This window comes from Macaca mulatta, chromosome 15 (genome assembly GCF_049350105.2).
Source record: "Macaca mulatta isolate MMU2019108-1 chromosome 15, T2T-MMU8v2.0, whole genome shotgun sequence".
NCBI lineage: Eukaryota > Metazoa > Chordata > Mammalia > Primates > Cercopithecidae > Macaca > Macaca mulatta.
The window spans coordinates 61,768,845-61,792,667 of NC_133420.1; the positions used below are offsets into that span (position 1 = coordinate 61,768,845).

General features: G+C 39.2%; 1 protein-coding gene across 2 annotated transcripts in view; it reads right to left on the minus strand.

Moving 5' to 3' along the window:
• DCAF10 (DDB1 and CUL4 associated factor 10) overlaps positions 1-23,823 on the minus strand; it is a 65,822-nt gene that overhangs the window by 37,005 nt on the left and 4,994 nt on the right. For both annotated transcript variants that reach the window (XM_015117418.3, XM_001114606.5), the window contains exon 2: positions 10,020-10,133. In XM_015117418.3, coding sequence (XP_014972904.1) covers positions 10,020-10,133 — 114 coding nt within the window. The remainder of the gene's footprint in view (positions 1-10,019; positions 10,134-23,823) is intronic.

Here is a 23,823-nt window from a genome sequence, read left to right on the forward strand (position 1 = left end):
CTGTCTAGATTGGATTTATGTTTATTTAAACTGCTTACACTATAAAGTTCGCTTTTGATTTGATGTCTCAGGCCCTTCAGTGCTAAAAATTCTCAGCCATTGTTATCTTCAAAAATTAGTTTTCTACCAATATTTTTCGATAACTCTATATACACTGTAATCTCTCAATTAATCCTGTCTTTCAACTACTTTTTCATATTCTAACTTTTTTTATGTGTTCTGTGTGAATTTTTAGTGCTATATTCTAACTCATTAATTAATTTATCAGTGGTGTAAAAGGTAAAGTTCATCCCATCTATTGAGTTTTTTATATACCAGCTACATAATTTCTTTTTCTTTCTTTTTATAAAGATAAGAGTCTTGCTCTGTCTCACCTAGGCTGACAGCAGTGGTGCAATCATAGCTCACTGCAGCCTTGAACTCCTGGGCTTAAGTGATCCTCCTGCCTCAGTCTCTCAAGCTGCTGGGATTACAGGTGCAAGACACCAAGCCCAGCTTGAATTTTTTATTTTTTTTAAATTTTATTTTTCCATAAGTTATTGGAATACAGGTGGTGTTTCGTTACATGAGTAAGTTCTTTTTTTTTTTTTTAATTATTATACTTTAAGTTCTAGGGTACATGTGCATAACGTGCAGGTTTGTTACATATGTATACTTGTGCCATGTTGGCGTGCTGCACCCATCAACTTGTCAGCACCCATCAACTCGTCATTTACATCAGGTATAACTCCCAGTACAATCCCTCCCCCCTCCCCCATCCCCGTGATAGGCCCCAGTGTGTGATGTTCCCCTTCCTGAGTCCAAGTGATCTCATTGTTCAGTTCCCACCTATGAGTGAGAACATGCGGTGTTTGGTTTTCTGTTCTTGCGATAGTTTGCTGAGAATGATGGTTTCCAGCTGCATCCATGTCCCTACAAAGGACACAAACTCATCCTTTTTTATGGCTGCATAGTATTCCATGGTGTATATGTGCCACATTTTCTTAATCCAGTCTGTCACTGATGGACATTTGGGTTGATTCCAAGTCTTTGCTATTGTGAATAGTGCCGCAATAAACATACGTGTGCATGTGTCTTTATAGCAGCATGATGTATAATCCTTTGGGTATATACCCAGTAATGGGATGGCTGGGTCATACGGTTCTTCTAGTTCTAGATCCTTGAGGAATCGCCACACTGTCTTCCACAATGGTTGAACTACTTTACAATCCCACCAACAGTGTAAAAGTGTTCCTATTTCTCCACATCCTCTCCAGCACCTGTTGTTTCCTGACTTTTTAATGATTGCCATTCTAACTGGTGTGAGATAGTATCTCATTGTGGTTTTGATTTGCATTTCTCTGATGACCAGTGATGATGAGCATTTTTTCATGTGTCTGTTGGCTGTATGAATGTCTTCTTTTGAGAAATGTCTGTTCATATCCTTTGCCCACTTTTTGATGGGGTTGTTTGTTTTTTTCTTGCAAATTTGAGTTCTTTGTAGGTTCTGGATATTAGCCCTTTGTCTGATGAGTAGATTGCAAAAATTTTCTCCCATTCTGTAGGTTGCCTGTTCACTCTGATGGTAGTTTCTTTTGCTGTGCAGAAGCTCTTTAGTTTAATTAGATCCCATTTGTCAATTTTGGCTTTTGTTGCCATTCCTTTTGGTGTTTTAGACATGAAGTCTTTGCCCATGCCTATATCCTGAATGGTATTACCTAGGTTTTCTTCTAGGGTTTTTATGGTATTAGGTGTAACATTTAAGTCTCTAATCCATCTTGAATTAATTTTCATATAAGGAGTAAGGAAAGGATCCAGTTTCAGCTTTCTACTTATGGCTAGCCAATTTTCCCAGCACCATTTATTAAATAGGGAATCCTTTCCCCATTTCTTGTTTTTCTGAGGTTTATCAAAGATCAGATGGCTGTAGATGTGTGGTATTATTTCTGAGGGCTCTGTTCTGTTCCATTGGTCTATATCTCTGTTTTGGTACCAGTACCATGCTGTTTTGGTTACTGTAGCCTTGTAGTATAGTTTGAAGTCAGGTAGCGTGATGCCTCCAGCTTTGTTCTTTTGACTTAGGATTGTCTTGGAAATGCGGGTTCTTTTTTGGTTCCATATGAACTTTAAAGCAGTTTTTTCCAATTCTGTGAAGAAACTCATTGGTAGCTTGATGGGGATGGCACTGAATCTGTAAATTACCTTGGGCAGTATGGCCATTTTCACGATATTGATTCTTCCTATCCATGAGCATGGTATGTTCTTCCATTTGTTTGTGTCCTCTTTTATTTCACTGAGCAGTGGTTTGTAGTTCTCCTTGAAGAGGTCCTTTACATCCCTTGTAAGTTGGATTCCTAGGTATTTTATTCTCTTTGAAGCAATTGTGAATGGAAGTTCATTCCTGATTTGGCTCTCTGTCTGTTACTGGTATATAAGAATGCTTGTGATTTTTGCACATTAATTTTGTATCCTGAGACTTTGCTGAAGTTTCTTATCAGCTTAAGGAGATTTTGGGCTGAGACAATGGGATTTTCTAAATATACAATCATGTCATCTGCAAACAGGGACAATTTGACTTCTTCTTTCCCTAACTGAATACCCTTGATTTCTTTCTCTTGCCTGATTGCCCTAGCCAGAACTTCCAACACTATGTTGAATAGGAGTGGTGAGAGAGGGCATCCCTGTCTTGTGCCAGTTTTCAAAGGGAATTTTTCCAGTTTTTGCCCATTCAGTATGATATTGGCTGTGGGTTTGTCATAAATAGCTCTTATTATTTTGAGATACGTTCCATTAATACCAAATTTATTGAGCGTTTGTAGCATGAAGGCTTTTCTGCATCTATTGAGATAATCATGTGGTTTTTGTCTTTGGTTCTGTTTATATGCTGGATTATGTTTATTGATTTGCGTATGTTGAACCAGCCTTGCATCCCAGGGGTGAAGCCCACATGATCATGGTGGATAAGCTTTTTGATGTGCTGCTGGATCCGGTTTGCCAGTATTTTATTGAGGATTTTTGCATCGATGTTCATCAGGGATATTGGTCTAAAATTCTCTTTTTTGTTGTGTCTCTGCCAGGCTTTGGTATCAGGATGATGTTGGCCTCATAAAACGAGTTAGGGAGGATTCCCTCTTTTTCTATTGATTGGAATAGTTTCAGAAGGAATGGTACCAGCTCCTCCTTGTACCTCTGGTAGAATTCAGCTGTGAATCCATCTGGTCCTGGACTTTTTTTGGTTGGTAGGCTATTAATTATTGCCTCAATTTCAGAGCCTGCTATTGGCCTATTCAGGGATTCAGCTTCTTCCTGGTTTAGTCTTGGGAGAGTGTAAGTGTCCAGGAAATTATCCATTTCTTCTAGATTTTCTAGTTTATTTGCGTAGAGGTGTTTATAGTATTCTCTGATGGTAGTTTGTATTTCTGTGAGGTCGGTGGTGATATCCCCTTTATCATTTTTTATTGTGTCTATTTGATTCTTCTCTCTTTTCTTCTTTATTAGTCTTGCTAGCGGTCTATCAATTTTGATCTTTTCAAAAAACCAACTCCTGGATTCATTGATTTTTTGGAGGGTTTTTTGTGTCTCTATCTCCTTCAGTTCTGCTCTGATCTTAGTTATTTCTTGCCTTCTGCTAGCTTTTGAATGTGTTTGCTCTTGCTTCTCTAGTTCTTTTAATTGTGATGTTAGAGTGTCAATTTTAGATCTTTCCAGCTTTCTCTTGTGGGCATTTAGTGCTATAAATTTCCCTCTACACACTGCTTTAAATGTGTCCCACAGATTCTGGTATGTTGTATCTTTGTTCTCACTGGTTTCAAAGAACATCTTTATTTCTGCCTTCATTTCGTTATGTACCCAGTAGTCATTCAGGAGCAGGTTATTCAGTTTCCATGTAGTTGAGCGGTTTTGATTGAGTTTCTTAGTCCTGAGTTCTAGTTTGATTGCACTGTGGTCTGAGAGACAGTTTGTTATAATTTCTGTTCTTGTACAGTTGCTGAGGAGTGCTTTACTTCCAATTATGTGGTCAATTTTGGAATAAGTGTGATGTGGTGCTGAGAAGAATGTATATTCTCTTGATTTGGGGTGGAGAGTTCTGTAGATGTCTATTAGGTCTGCTTGCTGCAGAGATGAGTTCAATTCCTGGATATCCTTGTTAACTTTCTGTCTCGTTGATCTGTCTAATGTTGACAGTGGGGTGTTGAAGTCTCCCATTATTATTGTATGGGAGTCTAAGTCTCTTTGTAAGTCTCTAAGGACTTGCTTTATGAATCTGGGTGCTCCTGTATTGGGTGCATATATATTTAGGATAGTTAGCTCTTCCTGTTGAATTGATCCCTTTACCATTATGTAATGGCCTTCTTTGTCTCTTCTGATCTTTGATGGTTTAAAGTCTGTTTTATCAGAGACTAGGATTGCAACCCCTGCTTTCTTTTTTCTCCATTTGCTTGGTAGATCTTCCTCCATCCCTTTATTTTGAGCCTATGTATGTCTCTGCATGTGAGATGGATCTCCTGAATACAGCAGACTGATGGGTTTGACGCTTTATCCAGTTTGCCTGTCTGTGTCTTTTAATTGGAGCATTTAGTCCATTTACATTTAAGGTTAACATTGTTATGTGTGAACTTGATCCTGCCATTATAATATTAACTGGTTATTTTGCTCATTAGTTGATGCAGTTTCTTCCTAGCCTCGATGGTCTTTACATTTTGGCATGTTTTTGCAATGGCTGGTACTGGTTGTTCCTTTCCATGTTTAGTGCTTCCTTCAGGGTCTCTTGTAAGGCAGGCCTGGTGGTGACAAAATCTCTAAACATTTGCTTATCTGTAAAGGATTTTATTTCTCCTTCACTTATGAAACTTAGTTTGGCTGGATATGAAATTCTGGGTTTAAAATTCTTTTCTTTAAGAATGTTGAATATTGGCCCCCACTCTCTTCTGGCTTGTAGAGTTTCTGCCGAGAGATCTGCTGTTAGTCTGATGGGCTTTCCTTTGTGGGTAACCCGACCTTTCTCTCTGGCTGCCCTTGAGATTTTTTCCTTCATTTCAACTTTGGTGAATCTGGCAATTATGTGTCTTGGAGTTGCTCTTCTTGAGGAGTATCTCTGTGGCGTTCTCTGTATTTCCTGAATTTGAATGTTGGCCTGCCCTACTAGGTTGGGGAAGTTCTCCTGGATGATATCCTGAAGAGTGTTTTCCAACTGGGTTCCATTTTCCCCCTCACTTTCAGGCACCCCAATCAGACGTAGATTTGGCCTTTTTACATAATCCCATACTTCTTGCAGGCTTTGTTCATTTCTTTTTCTTTTTTCTTTAGATTTCTCTTCTCGCTTCATTTCATTCATTTGATCCTCAATCGCTGATACTCTTTCTTCCAGTTGATCGAGTTGGTTACTGAAGCTTGTGCATTTGTCACGTATTTCTTGTGTCATGGTTTTCATCTCTGTCAGTTCGTTTATGGCCTTCTCTGCATTAATTATTCTGGTTATCAATTCTTCCACTCTTTTTTCAAGATTTTTAGTTTCTCTGCACTGGGTACGTAATTCCTCCTTTAGCTCTGAGAAGTTTGATGGACTGAAGCCTTCTTCTCTCATCTCGTCAAAGTCATTCTCCATCCAGCTTTGATTCGTTGCTGGCGATGAGCTGCGTTCCTTTGGAGGGGGAGATGAGCTCTTATTTTTTGAATTTACAGCTTTTCTGCCCTGCTTTTTCCCCATCTTTGTGGTTTTATCTGCCACTGGTCTTTGATGATGGTGACGTACTGATGGGGTTTTGGTGTGGGTGTCCTTCCTGTTTGTTAGTTTTCCTTCTAACAGTCAGGACCCTCAGCTGTAGGTCTGTTGGAGATTGCTTGAGGTCCACTCCAGACCCTGTTTGCCTGGGTGTCAGCAGCAGAGGCTGCAGAAGATAGAATACTGCTGAACAGCGAGTGTACCTGTCTGATTCTTGCTTTGGAAGCTTCCTCTCAGGGGTGTACTCCACTGTGTAAGGTGTGGGGTGTCGGTCTGCCCCTAGTGGAGGATGTCTCCCAGTTAGGCTACTCAGGGGTCAGGGACTCACTTGAGCAGGCAGTCTGTCCGTTCTCAGATCTCAACCTCCGTGTTGGGAGATCCGCTGCTCTCTTCAAAGCTGTCAGACAGAGTCGTTTGCATCTGCAGAGGTTTCTGCTGCTTTTTGTTGTTGTTGTTGTTGTTTAGCTGTGCCCTGTCCCCAGAGGTGGAGTCTACAGAGACTGGCAGGCCTCCTTGAGCTGCTGTGAGCTCCACCCAGTTCAATCTTCCCAGGGCTTTGTTTACCTACTTAAGCCTCAGCAATGGTGGGCGCCCCTCCCCCAGCCTGGCTGCTGCCTTGCATTTAGATCACAGACTGCTGTGCTAGCAATGAGGAAGGCTCCGTGGGCGTGGGACCCTCCTGGCCAGGTGTGGGATATAATCTCCTGGTGTGCCTGTTTGCTTAAAGCACAGTATTGGGGTGGGAGTTACCCAATTTTCCAGGTGTTGTGTGTCTGAGTTCCCCTGGCTAAGAAAAGGGATTCCCTTCCCCCTTGCGCTTCCCAGGTGAGGCGATGCCTCACCCTGCTTCACCTCTCACTGGTCGGGCTGCAACAGCTGACCAGCACCGATTGTCCGGCACTCCCTAGTGAGATGATCCCAGTACCTCAGTTGAAAATGCAGAAATCACCTGTCTTCTGTGTCGCTCGCGCTGGGAGCTGGAGACTGGAGCTGTTCCTATTCGGCCATCTTGCTCCGCCCCGCCATGAGTAAGTTCTTTAGTGGGGATCTGTGAGACCCTGGTGCAACCATCACCCAAGCAGTATACACTGCGCCATATTTGTTGTCTTTTATCACTTGCCCAACCCCCCACTCTTCCCCTCAAGTCCCCAAAGTCTATTGTATCATTCTTATGCCTTTATGTCCTCATAGCTTAGGTTCCACTTATCAGTGGAAACCTGTGATGTTTGGTTTTCCATTTCTGAGTTACTTCACTTAAAATAATAGTCTCCAGTCTCATCCAGGTCATTGCAAATGCTGTTAACTCATTCCTTTTTATGGCTGAGTAGTATTCCAACGTGTATATATATACCACAGTTTCTTTATCCACTCATTGATTAACGGGCATTTGGGTTGGTTCCATGATTTTGCTATTGTGACTTGTGCTGCTATAAACATGTGTGTATAAGGAACTTTTTCAAATAATGACTTCTTTTCCTCTGGGTAGATACCCAGGAGTGAAATTGCTGGATCAAATGGTAGTTATACTTTTAGTTCTTTAAGGAATCTCCCCACTGTTTTCCATAGTGGCTGTACTAGTTTACATTCCCACCAGCATTGTAGAAGTGTTCCCTGATCACTGCATCCCCACCAACATCTACTGTTTTTTGATTCTTTGATTATGGCCATTCTCACAGGAGTAAGGTGGTATCGCATTGTGGTTTTGATTTGCATATCCCTGATCATTAGTGATGTTGAACATTTTTTCCTATGTTTGTTGGCCATATGAAGAATTCTTCTTCTAAGAATTGTCTATTCATTTCCTTAGCCCACTTTTTGATGGGATTGTTTTTTTTCTTACTCATTTGAGTTTGTTGTAGATTCTGGATATTAGTCCTTTGTCAGATGTATAGATTGTGAAGATTTTCTCCCACCCTTGTCTGTTTACTTTGCCGACTGTTCCTTTCACCATGCAAAAGCTCTTTAGTTTAATTAGGTCCCAGTTATTTATCTTTATTTTTATTGCAATTGCTTTTGGGGTTTTGGTCATGAAATCCTTGCCTAAGCCAATGTCTAGAAGGGGTTTTTCAATGTTATCTTCTAGAATTTTTATAGTTTCAGGTCTTAGGTTTAAGTCCTTAATCCATCTTGAGTTGATTTTTGTATAAAGTGAGAGATGAGAATCCAGTTACATTCTCCTACTTGTGGCTAGCCAGTTATCCCAGCACCATTTGTTGAAAAGGGTGTCCTTTCCCCACTTTATGTTTTTGTTTGCTTTGTCGAAGATCAGTTGGCTGTAAATATTTGGGTTTATTTCTGGGCAGCCTGACATTTTTAATTTCTAAGAGTTCTAGCTAGTTCTTTACTACATTGACTTTTTCTTGTTCAATCTCTTTTATTTGTTTCAGTCTTTAAGCTCTCTTTAATTGGAAAGTATCTCTTAATTTATTTCTCTAAGCATCCTAAAAAGGCTTAAAAGTTTCTCCCAATCATTGGAATACCATGCAGCTGTTAAAAATAATAAGGTAGTCCCATGGGTATTAATATCAAATGATCTCTAAACATGTTATTAAGTGAAAAAGGCAAGGTAAATAATAGCATGTGTAAATGCTACCATTTATATAAAAATGTACATATGTGTGAATGTGTGTGTGTGTATATATATGTTTGTATATGCAACAATTATCTAGAAAAGACAGCAAGAAATGGGTAACAGTGGTTGCCTCTGGGGAGGGAAACTGGGTGGCTAGGTGAAAGAGGTGGAGATAGACTTACTTTTCACTGTTTACCCTTTTTGTACCTTTGAATTTTGTACTACATGCATCTATTACCTAGTCAAAAATAAATACATAACATAATTTATTTTTAAAAATAAAGTCTTTGTTGAACTGCTCCATAAAATTAATTTCATCCAGAGAAATTAATGTTTTTGGTGGTTGATTTTGTTATGATGTTAACATTATATGTCTTTATAAATTTTAGAATTTGAGTTATAGGTTTCTTTTGAGTAGAAAAGGTTTTTAATTTCTCTCTCCTCCTATTTAATGGTTTCAGAGTTTCTCCCACTTGGCCATCTGGGCCCCCAGTTCACAACTAGGCCTTATAATGACATTTCGGGGCTCCAGTTTAATAGATATTGGAAATATCATACATACACATTCAGTTACTGATTCAGCAAGTGGCTTCATTCGGTAGCTATTGATGAGGCTGTGTCTTTATCAGCTGAAACCTATAGTCTCTGGTAGTGAATAGCTTTTTTCTCTTTTCAGCCTCTCATAAATAAGACGTATATTTTAACCAAACCCGGGCTTCATGTAGTGATTCTGGCTCTGGTTCCTGCCTCGCATGAAACAGTTAAGCACTTTTTAATCCTTTTACCTGACAGGAGCAAAACTACTAGATTTCAGTGCTAGACCGAAAGCCAGCTGTGGTTTCAGCCCTATTTAAAACTTGGTGTCCGTGTTTCATTTCTGGCCCACAAAGATGTTTATGTTGTTCAGAATCTGGCTATATTTTTTGTGCTATTTAACTTATTGTTCTATGTGTTTGGAGCATAGGAGTTACATCACAACACCCAGTATGTTACTTTGGCTAGTAATTTCCATATTTCTTTTTTGAGAAAATTAAAAGTAATAATTATAAAAGTAATATCTCATTACATAGAAAAAATAGAAAATTACTCATATTCCATCCGTTCTAATACTGTTAGAATTTTAAAATATTTCCTTTTAATCTTTTTCTCCTGTATCATCTCCTATTTGTATAATTTGTATAACAATTTTAAACTGTGTCATGCCAAGCATTTGTCTGTGTTGCTACGTAGTCTCTATGACCATCATTTTAATAACTGAATACTAATCACCAAACTACTCAATTATAATTCACTTCCCACATTATTAAAAATTAAGGAGCTTCCAATGATGCTACAAAGAAATTGTCTATGCATGTACTTTTTCCTCTTAACAGTCTGTATTTGGAGGGTGGAGGGTTGGAAGTGAGAGCTGCTAAGCAATGGGACTGCCATCATTCTGCAAAGATGATTAGCACAAAGGCATTACAGGACTAGCATAATACATGGCTGAGGTTCATAATGATGACCCTAATATATGAAAAGGTAAAATTATATAGAAGTTAAAAATGTATTTCAGAAACATTCCAAACCAACATAGCTAGGAGTAAGTTTTGTAATTAAAGGATTAGTTTTACAAGGGATTAGATTCACAGTTCACAATGTGGATCATCTAACACTGCTGGATAAGGCATCACGTCTTCACTAACTTCCAAAACAGAACATTTTGGGCCACACTGATAAAGTTCACTTTTTCACTATAATACTAACCTGATATTATTTACACAGTCTTCATGAGCTTCAGAAAGTGTTTTTATGTGCTTTGAAGATATAGGGTCAAAAAGCAGAACTTCAGTTTGTTCACAAGCAACTGTCAGCACTGACCTGAAAGTAAATGACACATTTATCTTGTTTAGTTTTCTAGCATTCACTGGTTATTGATGTTCACTCATTTATAACGACACAAGCTATAGGTAAATGACTTTTTTTTTTTTGCCCATGTTAGCAAATGTTTAAAAGATTGATACTGTCTGTGGTTGGCAATAGTAGTAGGAAATGGTACTCTCATACATTATGGTGGAGTGTAATCTGGTACAGCTTATGTTTGGACAGCACCTCTAAAGTATCAGAATTTAAAATGGGCATATGTTTTGACTCAGCAATTTTTTCTGGTAATTTAATCTAGAGAACTAATCACTTACAAATACCAAGAGACATATAAAGATATGCTTCATTGTAAAAAGGAGAAATTTCAAGTATCTTCAATGTACATGACAGAGGGAATGACTGATTATACAAGCCATGGTACACAATACTTTGAAATACTGTAGAGAAGTTAAAAAGAAAGGGGTGGCTTTATATGAATATGAAAGAACTCAAAAACATATTTTTAAATAAAAAAGGTGGTTGCCAAAAAATGTGCATTGATGAGACAACTTAGGGGAAAAATCATATACAACCAAATTATATATTTCTTCATCACTATCAATAAAATGCACTGGAAAATAGTTGGCATATAACCTATCAGACCAGTTAAACATAGTGAAATTTATCGGTCTTTTCATTCATGGTTTTTTAGGTTTGTCTCTTGTTTCAGGCCTTCCCCACTGCAAAGTTATATTTTTATAAAACTTGTATAAACCTCATTTTGATTTGTGAAAGTCTATTGTATTTTATTTATTTTGATTAAGTATTAGTGTTTTGTGGGTGCTGCTCTTTCAGATTCATTTCATTTCTAGCAAATGAAATCCTGAGTATTTTATACAACTAAGATGAATGTACATAAGATAGAATTTTAAATAGCCAAAAACTTTTCTATTAGGAACAAACTTTTTAGGTAAAGTGGGAGATTAAAAAACAACTGTTAAACTGAAATCTTGGCTGGGTGCAGTGGCTCACGCCTGTAATCCCAGCACTTTGGGAGGCCGAGGTGGGCAGATCACAAGGTCAAGAGTTCGAGACCAGCCTGGCCAACACAGTGAAACCCTGTCGCTACTAAAAATTCAAAAAAAGTTAGTCGGGCGTGGTGGTGGGTGCCTGTAGTCCCAGCTACTTGGGAGGCTGAGGCAGGAGAATCACTTGAACCCAGGAGGTGGAGATTGCAGTGAGCCAAGATCATGCTACTGCGCTCCAGCCTAAGTGACAGAGTAAGACTCTGTCTCAAAAAAACAAAAACGTTGAAATCTTTTCTCTATTTAGTAATCATGGACTTGTCTGCATAAACCCTTTTTTAAGACATTTGAACTTCAAAGTTTAATAATATCTGAAATTTTTTATGCTAGTCATTGGGAGTAAAAATATTCAAATTAATATTTGTAATTTTTGAAGACATATAAATAGCTATTTCTTTTTGTAAGTCAGAAGAACCCTGAAATGAAATTTTTCCCTTTTGTGCATAGTAGTGAATCAATGATTCTGGGAGACTTTTTTTTTTTTTTTTTGGTGGAGATGGGATCGCACTACCGTTGCTCAGGCTGGTCTCAAATTCCTGGCCTCTAGTGATCCTCCCACATCAGCCTCCCAAAACTCTGGGATTACAGGCGTGAGCCACCAGTCCCAGACTCTGGGAGATTCTTTTTTTCTGAGACGAAGTCTTGCTCTGTCACCCAGGCTGAAGTGCAGTGGCACGATATCAGTTCACTGCAACCTCTGCCTCCCTGGTTCAAGCGATTCTCCTACCTCAGCCTCCTGAGTAACTGGGATTACAGGCACCGCCACCATACCCAACTAATTTTTGTATTTTTAATGGAGACAGGGTTTCACCATGTTGCCCTGGCTGGTCTCAAACCTCAAGTGATCCTCCTGCCTCAGCCTTCCAAAGTGCTGGGATTATAGACGTGAGCCACCACACAAAGCCAACCTCTGGGAGATTCTTAATCTTGAACATTGTATAAAAGGGATCTATAAAATTGTTAGTTATTGTTTTGCTTGAATCAAACTATAGTATATTTTTGTACATGGTATGATATGTATCTTTTAAAAGATATGTATTTGTTGGCCGGGCACGGTGGCTCAAGCCTGTAATCCCAGCACTTTGGGAGGCCGAGACGGGCGGATCACGAGTTCAGGAGATCGAGACCATCCTGGCTAACACGGTGAAACCCCGTCTCTACTAAAATACAAAAAAAATTAGCCGGGCGAGGTGGCGGGCGCCTGTACTCCCAGCTACTCGGGAGGCTGAGGCAGGAGAATGGCGTGAACCCGGGAGGCGGGGCTTGCAGTGAGCTGAGATCCGGCCATTGCACTCCAGCCTGGGCAACAGAGCTAGACTCTGTCTCAAAAAAAAAAAAAAAAAAAAAAAGATATGTATTTGTTTAAAAGATACATACTGCTTTGTTTATTGCTGGTATACAATTTGTCCCAATATCAAGGCTGATCTTATTTACATTGGTTTGTAATGCCATCTTTACTACATACAAGTTTTGTTCTTGGACTCCATATTGGTATTCTATGCAACACCACACTATCTTAATTTCTACAAGGTTTATGGTATATTTGTTATGTAGCAAAGCAAGACTCCCTCATTTGCTTTACAAACACTTTTTCTTGGCTAATGCTATGCTTTCTCTTCAAGTAAATTTTATATATACCATGTCAAGTTCTGCTAAAATGTTTTGTTGAAATTTTATTGAAATGCACTGACTTTATAGATTACTTGGGTAGAATTTATATGATACAAGTTTGATTTACCTTATACAGCAGTATGCACATTTTCCCACACATTAAAGATTTTCTTAGAGTATCTGAGCAAATCTTGGACCTTTGACCATCCTTATACGCTTAGAATCAATGTATCAATTTCTGTATATACACACACACACACACACACACAGACACACACACCAGGTGCAGATGTTAATTGAGATTATATTAAATCTATTAATACCAAAAAGTTGTGTTGTTTTTTTTTGAGACGGAGTTTTGCTCTTGTTGCCCAAGCTGCAGTGCAGTGGCATGATCTCAGCTCACTGCAGCCTCTGCCTCCTGGGTTCAAGCCATTCTCCTGCCTCAGCCTCCCAAGTAGCTGGGATTACAGGCGTGTGCCACCATGCCCAGCTAATTTTTTGTATTTTTAGTAGAAATGGGGTTTCACCATGTTAGCCAGGCTGGTCTCGAACTCCTTACCTCAGGTGATCCACCCACCTCGGCCTCCCAAAGTGCTGGGATTACAGGCGTGAGCCACCGCGCCTGGCCCAAAAAGTTGTAATGTAACTGCTATCTTGACAATATGGAATCTTCCAACCATGAACTTAATATATCTCCATTTATTTAAATCTTCTGTAATTCTCTCAATAAAATTGTATAGTTTCCTCCATATAGCCCATGCCTACCTTCTGTTGAACTTATTTCTGGGAACTTGATTTTTTTAAAATATATTTGAATAAATGTTCTTTTAAACTTTTTGCTGATGCTGGACACAGTGGCTTATTCTTGTTATCCCAGAATTTTGGGAGACCAAGGAGGAAAGATTACTTGAGCTCAGGAGTTTGAGACCAGCCTGTGCAACACAGTGAGACCTCGTCTCTACAAAAAATTTAAAAATTAGCCAGGCATGGTGGTGCACACCTGTAGTCCCAGCTATTTGGGTGGCTGAGGTGGGAGGATCAGCTGAGTCAGGGAGGTTGAGGATGTAGTGAGCTATGATCATGCCACTGCACCCCTGCCTGGCTGACCAAGACCCTGTCTCAAAAAAAAATTTTTTTTGACTTTGCTTATTGCTGGTATACAGAAATGTAACTGATTTTTTAATACTGATTATTTATCCATCAGTCATACTATTCTATTATTTGGGGGTTTTGATTGATAATACCATCTAAAAATAATTGCTTTGTTCTTCGTTTTTTTTGTTTGTTTGTTTGTTTGTTTGTTTGGAGACGGCGTTCCACGCTTGTTGCCCAGGCTGGAGTGCAGTGGCGTGATCTCAGCGCACTGCAACCTCTGCCTCCCAGGTTCAAGTGATTCTCCTGCCACAGCCTCCTGAGTAGCTGGGACTACAGGCGTGTGCCACGATGCCCAGCTAATTTTTGTATTATTAGTAGAGACAGGTTTCACCATGTTGGCCAGGCTGGTCTCGAACTGCTGACCTCAGGTGATCCACCCGCCTCGGCCTCCCAAAGTGCTGGGATTACAGGCATAAGCCACCATGCCCAGCCTGTTCTTCTTTTTAAAAACCTGTTTCCTTCTCTTTTTCCTTGTTATACTGACTAGGACTTTCAGAACAATGTTGAATAGAAATGTTAATAGCAGGCATTCATCTTTTTCGTGATCTTTAAGAATATATTCAACATTTCATCATTAAGTACAATGTTTGCTGTAGGGTTTTTGGGCAGATTCCTACTATTAGATTAAGGAAAGGTCTGTTTCAATTTTGCTAAGCTTTCTTTTCATGAATATATGTCAAACTGTATAAGAGATTTTTCAGCATTTATTGAGATATTCCTATATTTTTCCTTTCATATATTAATGTAGTTGTTTACATTACTTTACTTTCTAATTTCAAATCAGTCTTTTATTTTTACCTCATTGCTAGATTCAGTTGACTAATACTTTGTTTATGATTTTTCTATCTTTATTCTTCAGTGAAATTGTATGGTAATTTTGCTTTCTTGTGCTATTCATGTCAGATTTTGGTATAACGTGTATGCTAACATCACAGAATGAGTTAAGACTGGCCCTTGTTATTTTATACACTGGAATAGTTTACGTAAATTGGGATTATTTATTTCTTGTAAATTTGGTAGTACTAGTCTGTAAAGCCATATAGACCTAACTACTGATGCAGTATTATTGGTTACGGTACTACTTGGGCTTTCTAATCTTTTACTAATGTCAGTTTTGGTAATTTCTACTTTTCTAGGAATTAGCCTATTTCATTGAACTTTAGAATTTTATTGGCATGAGGTTGTTCACAATATCTTGTTTCTATTTTTAAACTTTAATGGCCAGACACAGGGGCTCTCACCTATAATTCCAGCACTTTGGGTGGCTGAGGCAGGAGGATCACTTGAGCCCAGGAGTTTGAGACCAGCCTGGCAACACTGCAAGACCCTGTCTCTTAAAAAAAAAAAAACTGAAGGCTGGGCACGGTGGCTCACGCCTGTAACCCCAACACTTTGGGAGGCCGAGGCAGGCGGATCACAAGGTCAGGAGTTTGAGACCAGGCTGGTCAACATGGTGAAACCCCATATCTACTAAAAATACAAAACAAACAAACAAAAAAAAGCTGGTGTGGTGGCACACACCTGTAAGTCCAGCTACTTGGGAGGCTGAGGCAGGAGAATCGCTTGAACCTGGGAGGCGGAGGTTGCAGTAACCTGAGATCGTGCCATTGCACTTCAGCCTGGGTGACAGAGTGAGCCTCTGTCTCAAAAAAAAAAAAAAAAAAGAAAAAGAAAAAAGAAAAAAAGATAGTGACAAACAGTTTCAAAGTGGTTCAATTGCACTCTGATCTCTATTCCTTCTTTTTACCTTCTTTGGGTATAATCTGTTGTTCTGTTTCAGCGTTCTTGAGATGGATGCTTACTTAGCTTATTGACTTTCAGCCTTTCTTCTTTTCTAATATCTGCATTTAGGGATCTAAGATTTTCCTCTATACATGGCTTTAGCTGCAATTGCATAAATTTTGATAGTGTTTTCGTCATTCAGTTTCAACTATTTTATAATTTATACTGTGATTTCTTCTTTGACTCACAAGTTATTTAAAAGAGCATTTCCAAAAATAAAGAGATTTTCTAGTTATTTATTTCCTGAATTTTCACTGAAAAACAAATTGCTCAATCTCAATGCTTGGAAATTGTATGAATTTGCTTTCTGTGCGGTCTGATATTAACACAGCACACCAACTTTCATTTAGCTAATGCTAGCAATGGTATGCCTTGACATCGTTTTACTTTAAAACTTTGTGTATCCTTACATTTCAGGTATGTCTTTTGTAAGCAGTTTTCAAAAATCTGATCTGACAATCATTGTCTCAAATTACATTTAATGTAACTACTAGCAATCTTTGAGTTGAAATCTGTCACCTTACAATTTACTTTCCATTTGTCCTGTCTGTTCTATATCCCTTTTCAGTTGCTTTAAACATTTTTTTGGCCAGGCACATTGGCCCATACCTGTAATCCTAGTGTTTTAGGAGTCCAAGGCGGGAGGACAGCTTGTGGTCATGAGTTGGAGATCAGCCTGCACAACACATGGAGACCCTATCTCTATAAAAAAATAAAATGGCCAGGCATAGTGGCTTATGGCTGCAGTCCTAGCTACCCAGGAGACGGCGGGAGGATTGCTTGAGCCCAGGAGTTGGAGGTTGCCGTGAGCTGTGACAGCACCAATGAACTCCAGCCTGGGCAACAGTGCAATATCCCATCTCTAAGAATATATATTTGCTATTGATATCTCCCCATACACTATGTAGTATGTTAAATATATTCTTTTACTATTCTTTTAGTGAATATCTAAAGAGCTAACGTCATGCATCAACTTTTTAAAGTGAAGTACAAAATTATTACTTCCTGGATGATGCAAGAACCTTAGCTCAGTTCACCTTCCTTTAACCCTTCCTAATATTTAATTTTTTAGGTATAATTATATATAAATTTAATACTCTACTAAAAGTTCTCATTGTTTTATACCATTCCCAGCCTGGACAACAAACTGAGACCCCTTGTCTCTACAAAAAATAAAAAAATTAACCAGGCATGCAGGCGTGTGCCTGTGGTCCCAGCTACACAAATGGCAGAAGCAAGAGGATTACTTGAGCCCGGGAAGTCAAGGCTGCAGTGAGCAGTGTTCATTCCACTGCACTCCAGCTTGGATGACAGAGAAAGACTCTGTCTAAAAAAAAGAAAAAAAAAGTTAACATTCATTTTGATTTACAAGCATATTTACTTTTTGTTCTTTTCATTATTTCCTGTACCTCTGGTCTTCCACCTTTTTCCTTCCTCCTAAAGAATAATTTTGTTATCTGTTTCTGTGTAGACCTGACAGTGGCAAATTATCTCAATATTTGTCTGGAAATATCTTTGTCTCTTGACTTCCATTGTTCTGCAGTGAAATTAACTGTCTTTTTGAGCCTCCTTTGAAAGTAATCCATCTCTTTCCTCTAGCTGCTTTTAAGATTGTCTTTGTGCATGTATATGTATTATTTTGGTTTTAACAGCTTTACGCTTGTAGCTAAGTGTAGCTTTATCTTTCTTTCTTTTTTTTTTTTTTTTTTGTTTTCGAAGCAGTTGGGAGGGATTTTTGTTTTTGTTTTTAAAGCAGTTGGAAGGTTTTTTTGTTTTTGAAGCAGTTGTTTCAGAAGGTTTGGAGTGTGGTGGCGCTGGAAAGAAGTGGTGCAATCCCAGCTCACTGCAGCCTCAACCTCCCAGATTCAAATGATCCTCCTTCAGCCTCCTGAGTAGCTGGAACCACAGGCGCATGCCACCACACCCGGCTAATTTTTTTGTTTGTATTTTTTTGTAGAGTCAGGGTTTTCCTATGTTGGCCGGGCTGGTCTCAAACTCCCAAGCTCAAGAGATCCAACCACCTCAGCCTCCGCAAGTGCTGGGATTACAGGGGTGCACCACCATGCCTGGCCTACTTTTTTTGTCTTTCTCTTGCTTGAGATATATAGCCCTTCTTTAATCTACAGTGTGTTTTGTTAATTTTTAAAACTTATCCATTATCTGTTCAAATATTGATTTATCTCCATTCTCTTTAATATCTTTCTAAACTCCATTTATAAGATCTTTTCCCTGTATTTTACGACATGTCTCAGTCTGTGTCCCATTTTGGTAAATCTAAGCTTTATTCTGTATATTTTTTTCTCATCTATTCTCAAGTTCACAAATCCTTCAGCTGTGTCCAGTTTGCTGTTAAATCATCCAGAGTTTTTATCAGTTACTGTACTTTTTAGTTCTAGGGTTTTCTTTTTATAGCTTCTAGTTCTCTGCTAAATTTCTCCATCTAATAATTGTCCCACCTGAGTAGCTGGGACAAAGGGGCACGTCACCACAACCAGCTAATTTTTGTACTTTTTTTGAACATATTAAATAGTTTTAATGTCAGATCTCCTGTGGGTCTATTTCTATTGTTTGCTGATTTTCTTGGCTTTTCAGACAACGAATCTCCTTGTATGAGTGCTCGTCACTGTATACAAAAATTACAGGGATAATTTAAAGCACTGAATGATATATTATCTTTTTTTAAAATTTCTTTAGAGACAGGGTCTTGCTCTGTCACCCAGGCTGAAGTACAGTGGTGTGATTATAGCTCACTGTAACCTCAAACACCTGGGCTTAAACAATCCTCCCACCTCTGCCTCCAGAGTAGCTAGGATGGCCGGCGCACACCATATTGCCCAGCTAATTTTTAAATTTTTTGCAGAGATGGGATCTCTGGCTGTGTTGCTTAGACTGGTCTTCAACTCCTGGCCTCAATCAATCTTCCCTCCTCAGCCTCCCAAAGAACTCGGATTAAAGGTGTAAGACAGGGCACTCAGCTGCATATTTTCTTCTTGCATAGAAGATTCCTATTTAATTGTGGCAAGTAAGCTAGAGTACAGGTGCCGGCAATCTGAGGTCTTCTTAATCTACCTAGGGAATGAGATGATTCGAAGCTGACCTTTAGTCCCTATGAGTACCGTCTATTCTTGATTCACCTTTAGTCCTAGGGTATATTGGGTGGGGGGAGAGGAGTTTCAATGCCAAACCTAAATTGCGATTCTTGTAATCTCATCTATCCCACCCATAAATCCATTTGAAATACCATTCAGAGGCCAGGCGCAGTGGCTCACGCCTATAATCCCAGCACTTTGGGAGGCCGAGGCGGGCGGATCACCTGAGGTCGGGAGGTCGAGACCAGCCTGACCAACATGGAGAAAGCCCGTCTCTACTAAAAATACAAAAATCAGCCGGGCGTGGTGGCGGGCGCCTGTAATCCCAGCTAATCCGGAGGCTGAGGCAGGAGAATCGCTTGAACCCGGAAGGTGGAGGTTGCCATGAGCCGAGATCGCGCCACTGCCCTCCAGCCTGGGCAACAAGACTGAAACTCCGTCTCAAAAAAAAAAAAGAAAGAAAGAAAAAAGAAAAAGAAAAAAGAAATACCATTCAGCCTCATTGCTGCTGCTGCTTTTGAGATTGACAGATGCCTCTCAGAAAAGTGAGCTCAAATGCTGGGCTCACATCACTGGCTTTCCTATTTTGTAGAACTTGACCCTGCAATATCTTCATTGCCCTGATAATGCTCTAATCCCCTCAAACATAAGCTTTCTATATCTTACATTAAATATTTAATATTTCCTCTAGCTTTTCTGATTATTCTCAGTTGGAAGTTTGGTCCAAACCATCTACCTCTTGCATATAAAATTGTCCCCCCAACTTTTTGTTTTTTTAAGACGGAGTTTTGCTCTTGTTGCCCAGTCTGGAGTATAGTGTTGCAATCTCGGCTCACTGCAACCTCCGCCTCCCGGGTTCAAGCAGTTCTCCTGCCTCAGCCTCCCGAGTGGCTGGGATTACAGACGTTTGCCACCACGCCCAGCTAATTTTTTTGTATTTTTAGTAGAGACGGAGTTTCACCATGTTGGCCAGGCTGGTCTCAAACTCCTGACTTCAGGTGATCCAGCCGCCTCGGCCTCCCAAAGTGCTGGGATTACAGGCATGAGTCACCGTGCCTGGCCACCCCGCCCCCAACTACCCTTTTTTTTTTTTTTTTTTTTTTTTTGAGACAGTTTCGCTCTTGTCGCCCAAGCTGGAAGTGAAGTGGGGCAATCTCGGCTCACTGCAACCTCCGCCTCCTGCATTCAAGCGATTCTGCTGCCTCAGCCTCCCGAGTAGCTGGGATTATAGGCGCCTACCACCACGCCTGACTAATTTTTGTATTTTTAGTAGAGTCAGGGCTTCGCCATTGTAGCCAGGCTGGTCTGGAACTCCTGACCTAAGGTGATCCACCTGCCACGGCCTCCCAAAGTGCTAGGATTACAGGTGTGAGTCACAGTGGCGATCTATGTCCCCATTTTTATTCTGAATATTGTCTGTGCATTTTCTCAGTATCATGAATGTTTTTCATTTTTATAAGTGTTTTCAAAGACAAAACTTTGTCCCTATTCAGTATTTCTATTGGTTTTTAAAATTTCACTAATTTCTATTTTTTTTTTTTACTGTATTTCCTTCTGCTCTCTTTAGATTGATTTTCCTATTATTTGCAGATAACTTTGCTATTCTCTTTCTTGAGATGAATACTCTTAGCTCATTAATTTTTCTTATCTTCCTTTCAGTTTATTAAAGACTATAATTTTCCTACTAAGTACAGCTTTGCTTGTATCCCACAAGTTTTGAGACATATGATTTCATTATCATTTCGTTCTGAACATTTCTAGTTTCCATTATAATTTCCCCTTTGACCCATGAATTTATCAAATTTTTTGAAAATGTATGAGACTTTTCTAGTTTTTTTTGTGTGTGTTTTTTTGTTTTTTTTTTGAGACAGAGTCTCAATTTGTCACCCAGGCTGGAATGCAGTGGCAACCTCAGACTCCCAAGCTTGAGCAGTCCTGCCTCAGCTTCCTGGGTAGCTAGGACTACAAGCACATGCCACCACACCAGGCTAATTTTTAAACTTTTGTAGAGACAGTCTCTCTTCCTTGCCCAGCCTGGTCTTGAACTCCTGGCAGATCCTCCCACCTCAGTCTTCCAAAGTGCTGGGCTTACAAGTGGGAGCCACTGTGCCAGGCCTCTGGTTATCTTTTTAATTATACTTGTCTCTTGACTAACAAAAATATATTATAATATATTTTTATATAATATATATTATATATTATATTTTATATAATATATATTAATATATATTTTTAAATATATATTATATTTAATATAATATATTATAATATATTTAATATAATATATTATATGCTTTATATAATATATATAATATTTTTCTTGAGACAGGATCTCATTCTGTCGCCCAGGCTGGAGTACAGTGGCATGATTTTGGCTCACTGCAAATCATGGCTCACTGCAACCTCTGCTTCCGGGGTTCAAGTTATCCTCCCACCTCAGCCTCCCAAGTAGCTGAGACTATAGGCATGAGCCACCACAAATGGCTAATTTTTGTATTTTTTGTAGGGATGGTCTTGAACTCGCGGGCTCAAGTGATCCACCTGCCCCAGCCTCCCAAAGTGCTGGTAACACTGGTATGAACCACCATGCCAGCTAGTTATCTTTTTATTTACTTCTAGTGATCACATTGTAGTGAGAAACTGTATTCAGTATGATACTAATCTTTTGAAACTTGTGGTCTCATATGTGAAAATTTTATAAATGTTCCTTTTGTGTTTGAAAAAAATAAGGATGAAGCAGCTGTTATGTACAGTGAAGTGTGATATTCAAAAAGGTTAAAAATTCAGGCCAGGCACAGTGGTTCACACTTATAATCCCAGCTCTTTGGGAGGCTGAGGCGGGTGGGTCACCTGAGGTCAGGAGTTCAAGACCGGCCTGACCAACATGGTGAAACCCCATCTCTACTAAAAATACAAAATTAGCCAAGCGTGGTGGTGCATGCCTGTAATCCCGGCTACTTGGGAGGCTGAGGCAGGAGAATTGCTTGAACCCGAGAGCTGGAGGTTGCAGGGAGCCAAGATTGCACCATTGTACTCCAGCCTGGACGACAAGAGTGAAACTCTGTCTCAAAAAAAAAAAAAGAAAATTCGATGGTAATATAAATTAACATGAATAAAATTTAAAAACATTTTCTAAATAAATTAACCTATATAGATTATTAAAATGCTCACCAAGTGATAACCATTGTAGCTCAAATTGTTCATTAAATAATTCTAGTAATTTTCAATCATTTATTAATTTTTCAAATTGTAGGCATAATCTTTTATTTGACACAGATACCCTTGTCTGAACCATATTGACATAGGAAACTAGATAAAGCCCTTCTAAGAATATCCACGTTAAATTTATAGTCATTAAGTAACTTGTAGTCATGATAACATTTTAAAAAATCACTCTTTTTAAAAATTTTTTGTAGAGATAAGGTCTCCCTATGTTGCCCCAGCTGGTCTCGAACTTGAGCTAAAGCAGTCCTCCACCTTCAACCTCCCAAAGTGCTAGGATTACAGGCGTGAGCGGCCACACCTGGCCTAAAAAAAAGAAATCACTCTTAACATCAACAGAATTATTTATGGGAGCTGAATCCTCTTTTTGGCTTTTGCTGAAGTAACAATAAGTATATTTAAAAATGTTTTTAGCCCTTCAAATGCTTGCTGTTAGTTTCATGTATTCAATATTTGTTTAAATGTATTAATAACTAAGTCACAAAAATAATTTATTGATATACTTAATTATATTAAACCTAATCCCTCAGTCCAGGTGAGAGGTAATGTAACATGGCAGTTAAGAGCATACACCAGGGTATAGAACCTTCATTTAATAAACTTTCTGCTTCTTAATTCCCCCAACTAAATTTGTCTGGTAGAGAGAAAAAGATGCACTTTGGTAGTCATTTTCATTTATAACATGAGTGTCATTAATGCCTACTGTAGGCAGGTATTCATTGGGTGTTGGCACACTTATCCTATCTAAATAATAGGGAAATTAAACAAGAATGATTAAACTAAGGATGTGCATCCCAGAAGTTATTCATCCATAAACCATCCCCATAGGCCTCGATCATCTGCTGTAGATTCTATCCTGCCATGGGAGTGTATACCGTGCCAAGAGAATTAATATATTTTGATGATAACTGCAGTAGTACAATACTATTACTCTCATTTGACTGCTCTCTTCTTTCTGGATCTCCCAAGGCTGCAGTTCCCAAAGGGGCCATGTGAGAGTGACATGAGAAAAGTAGGCAACCCTACTCTTAGGAAAGCCAGATGGTCACTGGGCCTATGGATTTTTTTGTGTGTGTTGGAGGGTGCCAGGCATGGGTCAGGAATAATTAGAATGGGTGCTGCCCTGTAGTTCTCCAGTAAGATGTTTGTTGACAGCCTCTTGCTGTCCCAGTTCTTAACTCTTTAGTTGCTATATAATTGGTTACTAAAGGAAGTCCCAAGGAAGGCAATGAAGCATTAAGATGACACTTAACAGGCTTGGGGCAGTAACTATTCGACCACTATGGATATATCAATATTTTAACAACCGTTATAGCTGAACCAGTATCAGCTGAATAGCAGGCCTGAATGTAGTCTATAAATGCCATTAAGAGTAAGATTTTAAGAGGTACTGTTCTTTTATTTATTTATTTATTTATTTATTTATTTTATTTTATTTTTTGCAAGACAGGGTCTCTGTTGCCCAGGCTGGAGTGCAGAGGCACAATCCTGGCTCACTGCAGCCTCTACCTTCCGAGCTCAAATGATCCTCCTGCCTCAGCCACCTGAGTAGCTGGGACAAAGGGGCACGTCACCACAACCAGCTAATTTTTGTACTTTTTGTACAGACAGGGTCTCCCTATGTTGCCCAGGCTGGTCTCAAACTCCTGGGCTCAAGCAATCTGCCTTGGCCTCCCAAAATGCTGGGATTATAGGCATGAGCCACTGCGCCAAGCTACTCTTTGTCTTTTATTGGAATATTTAGTACCTTATAGTTATTGT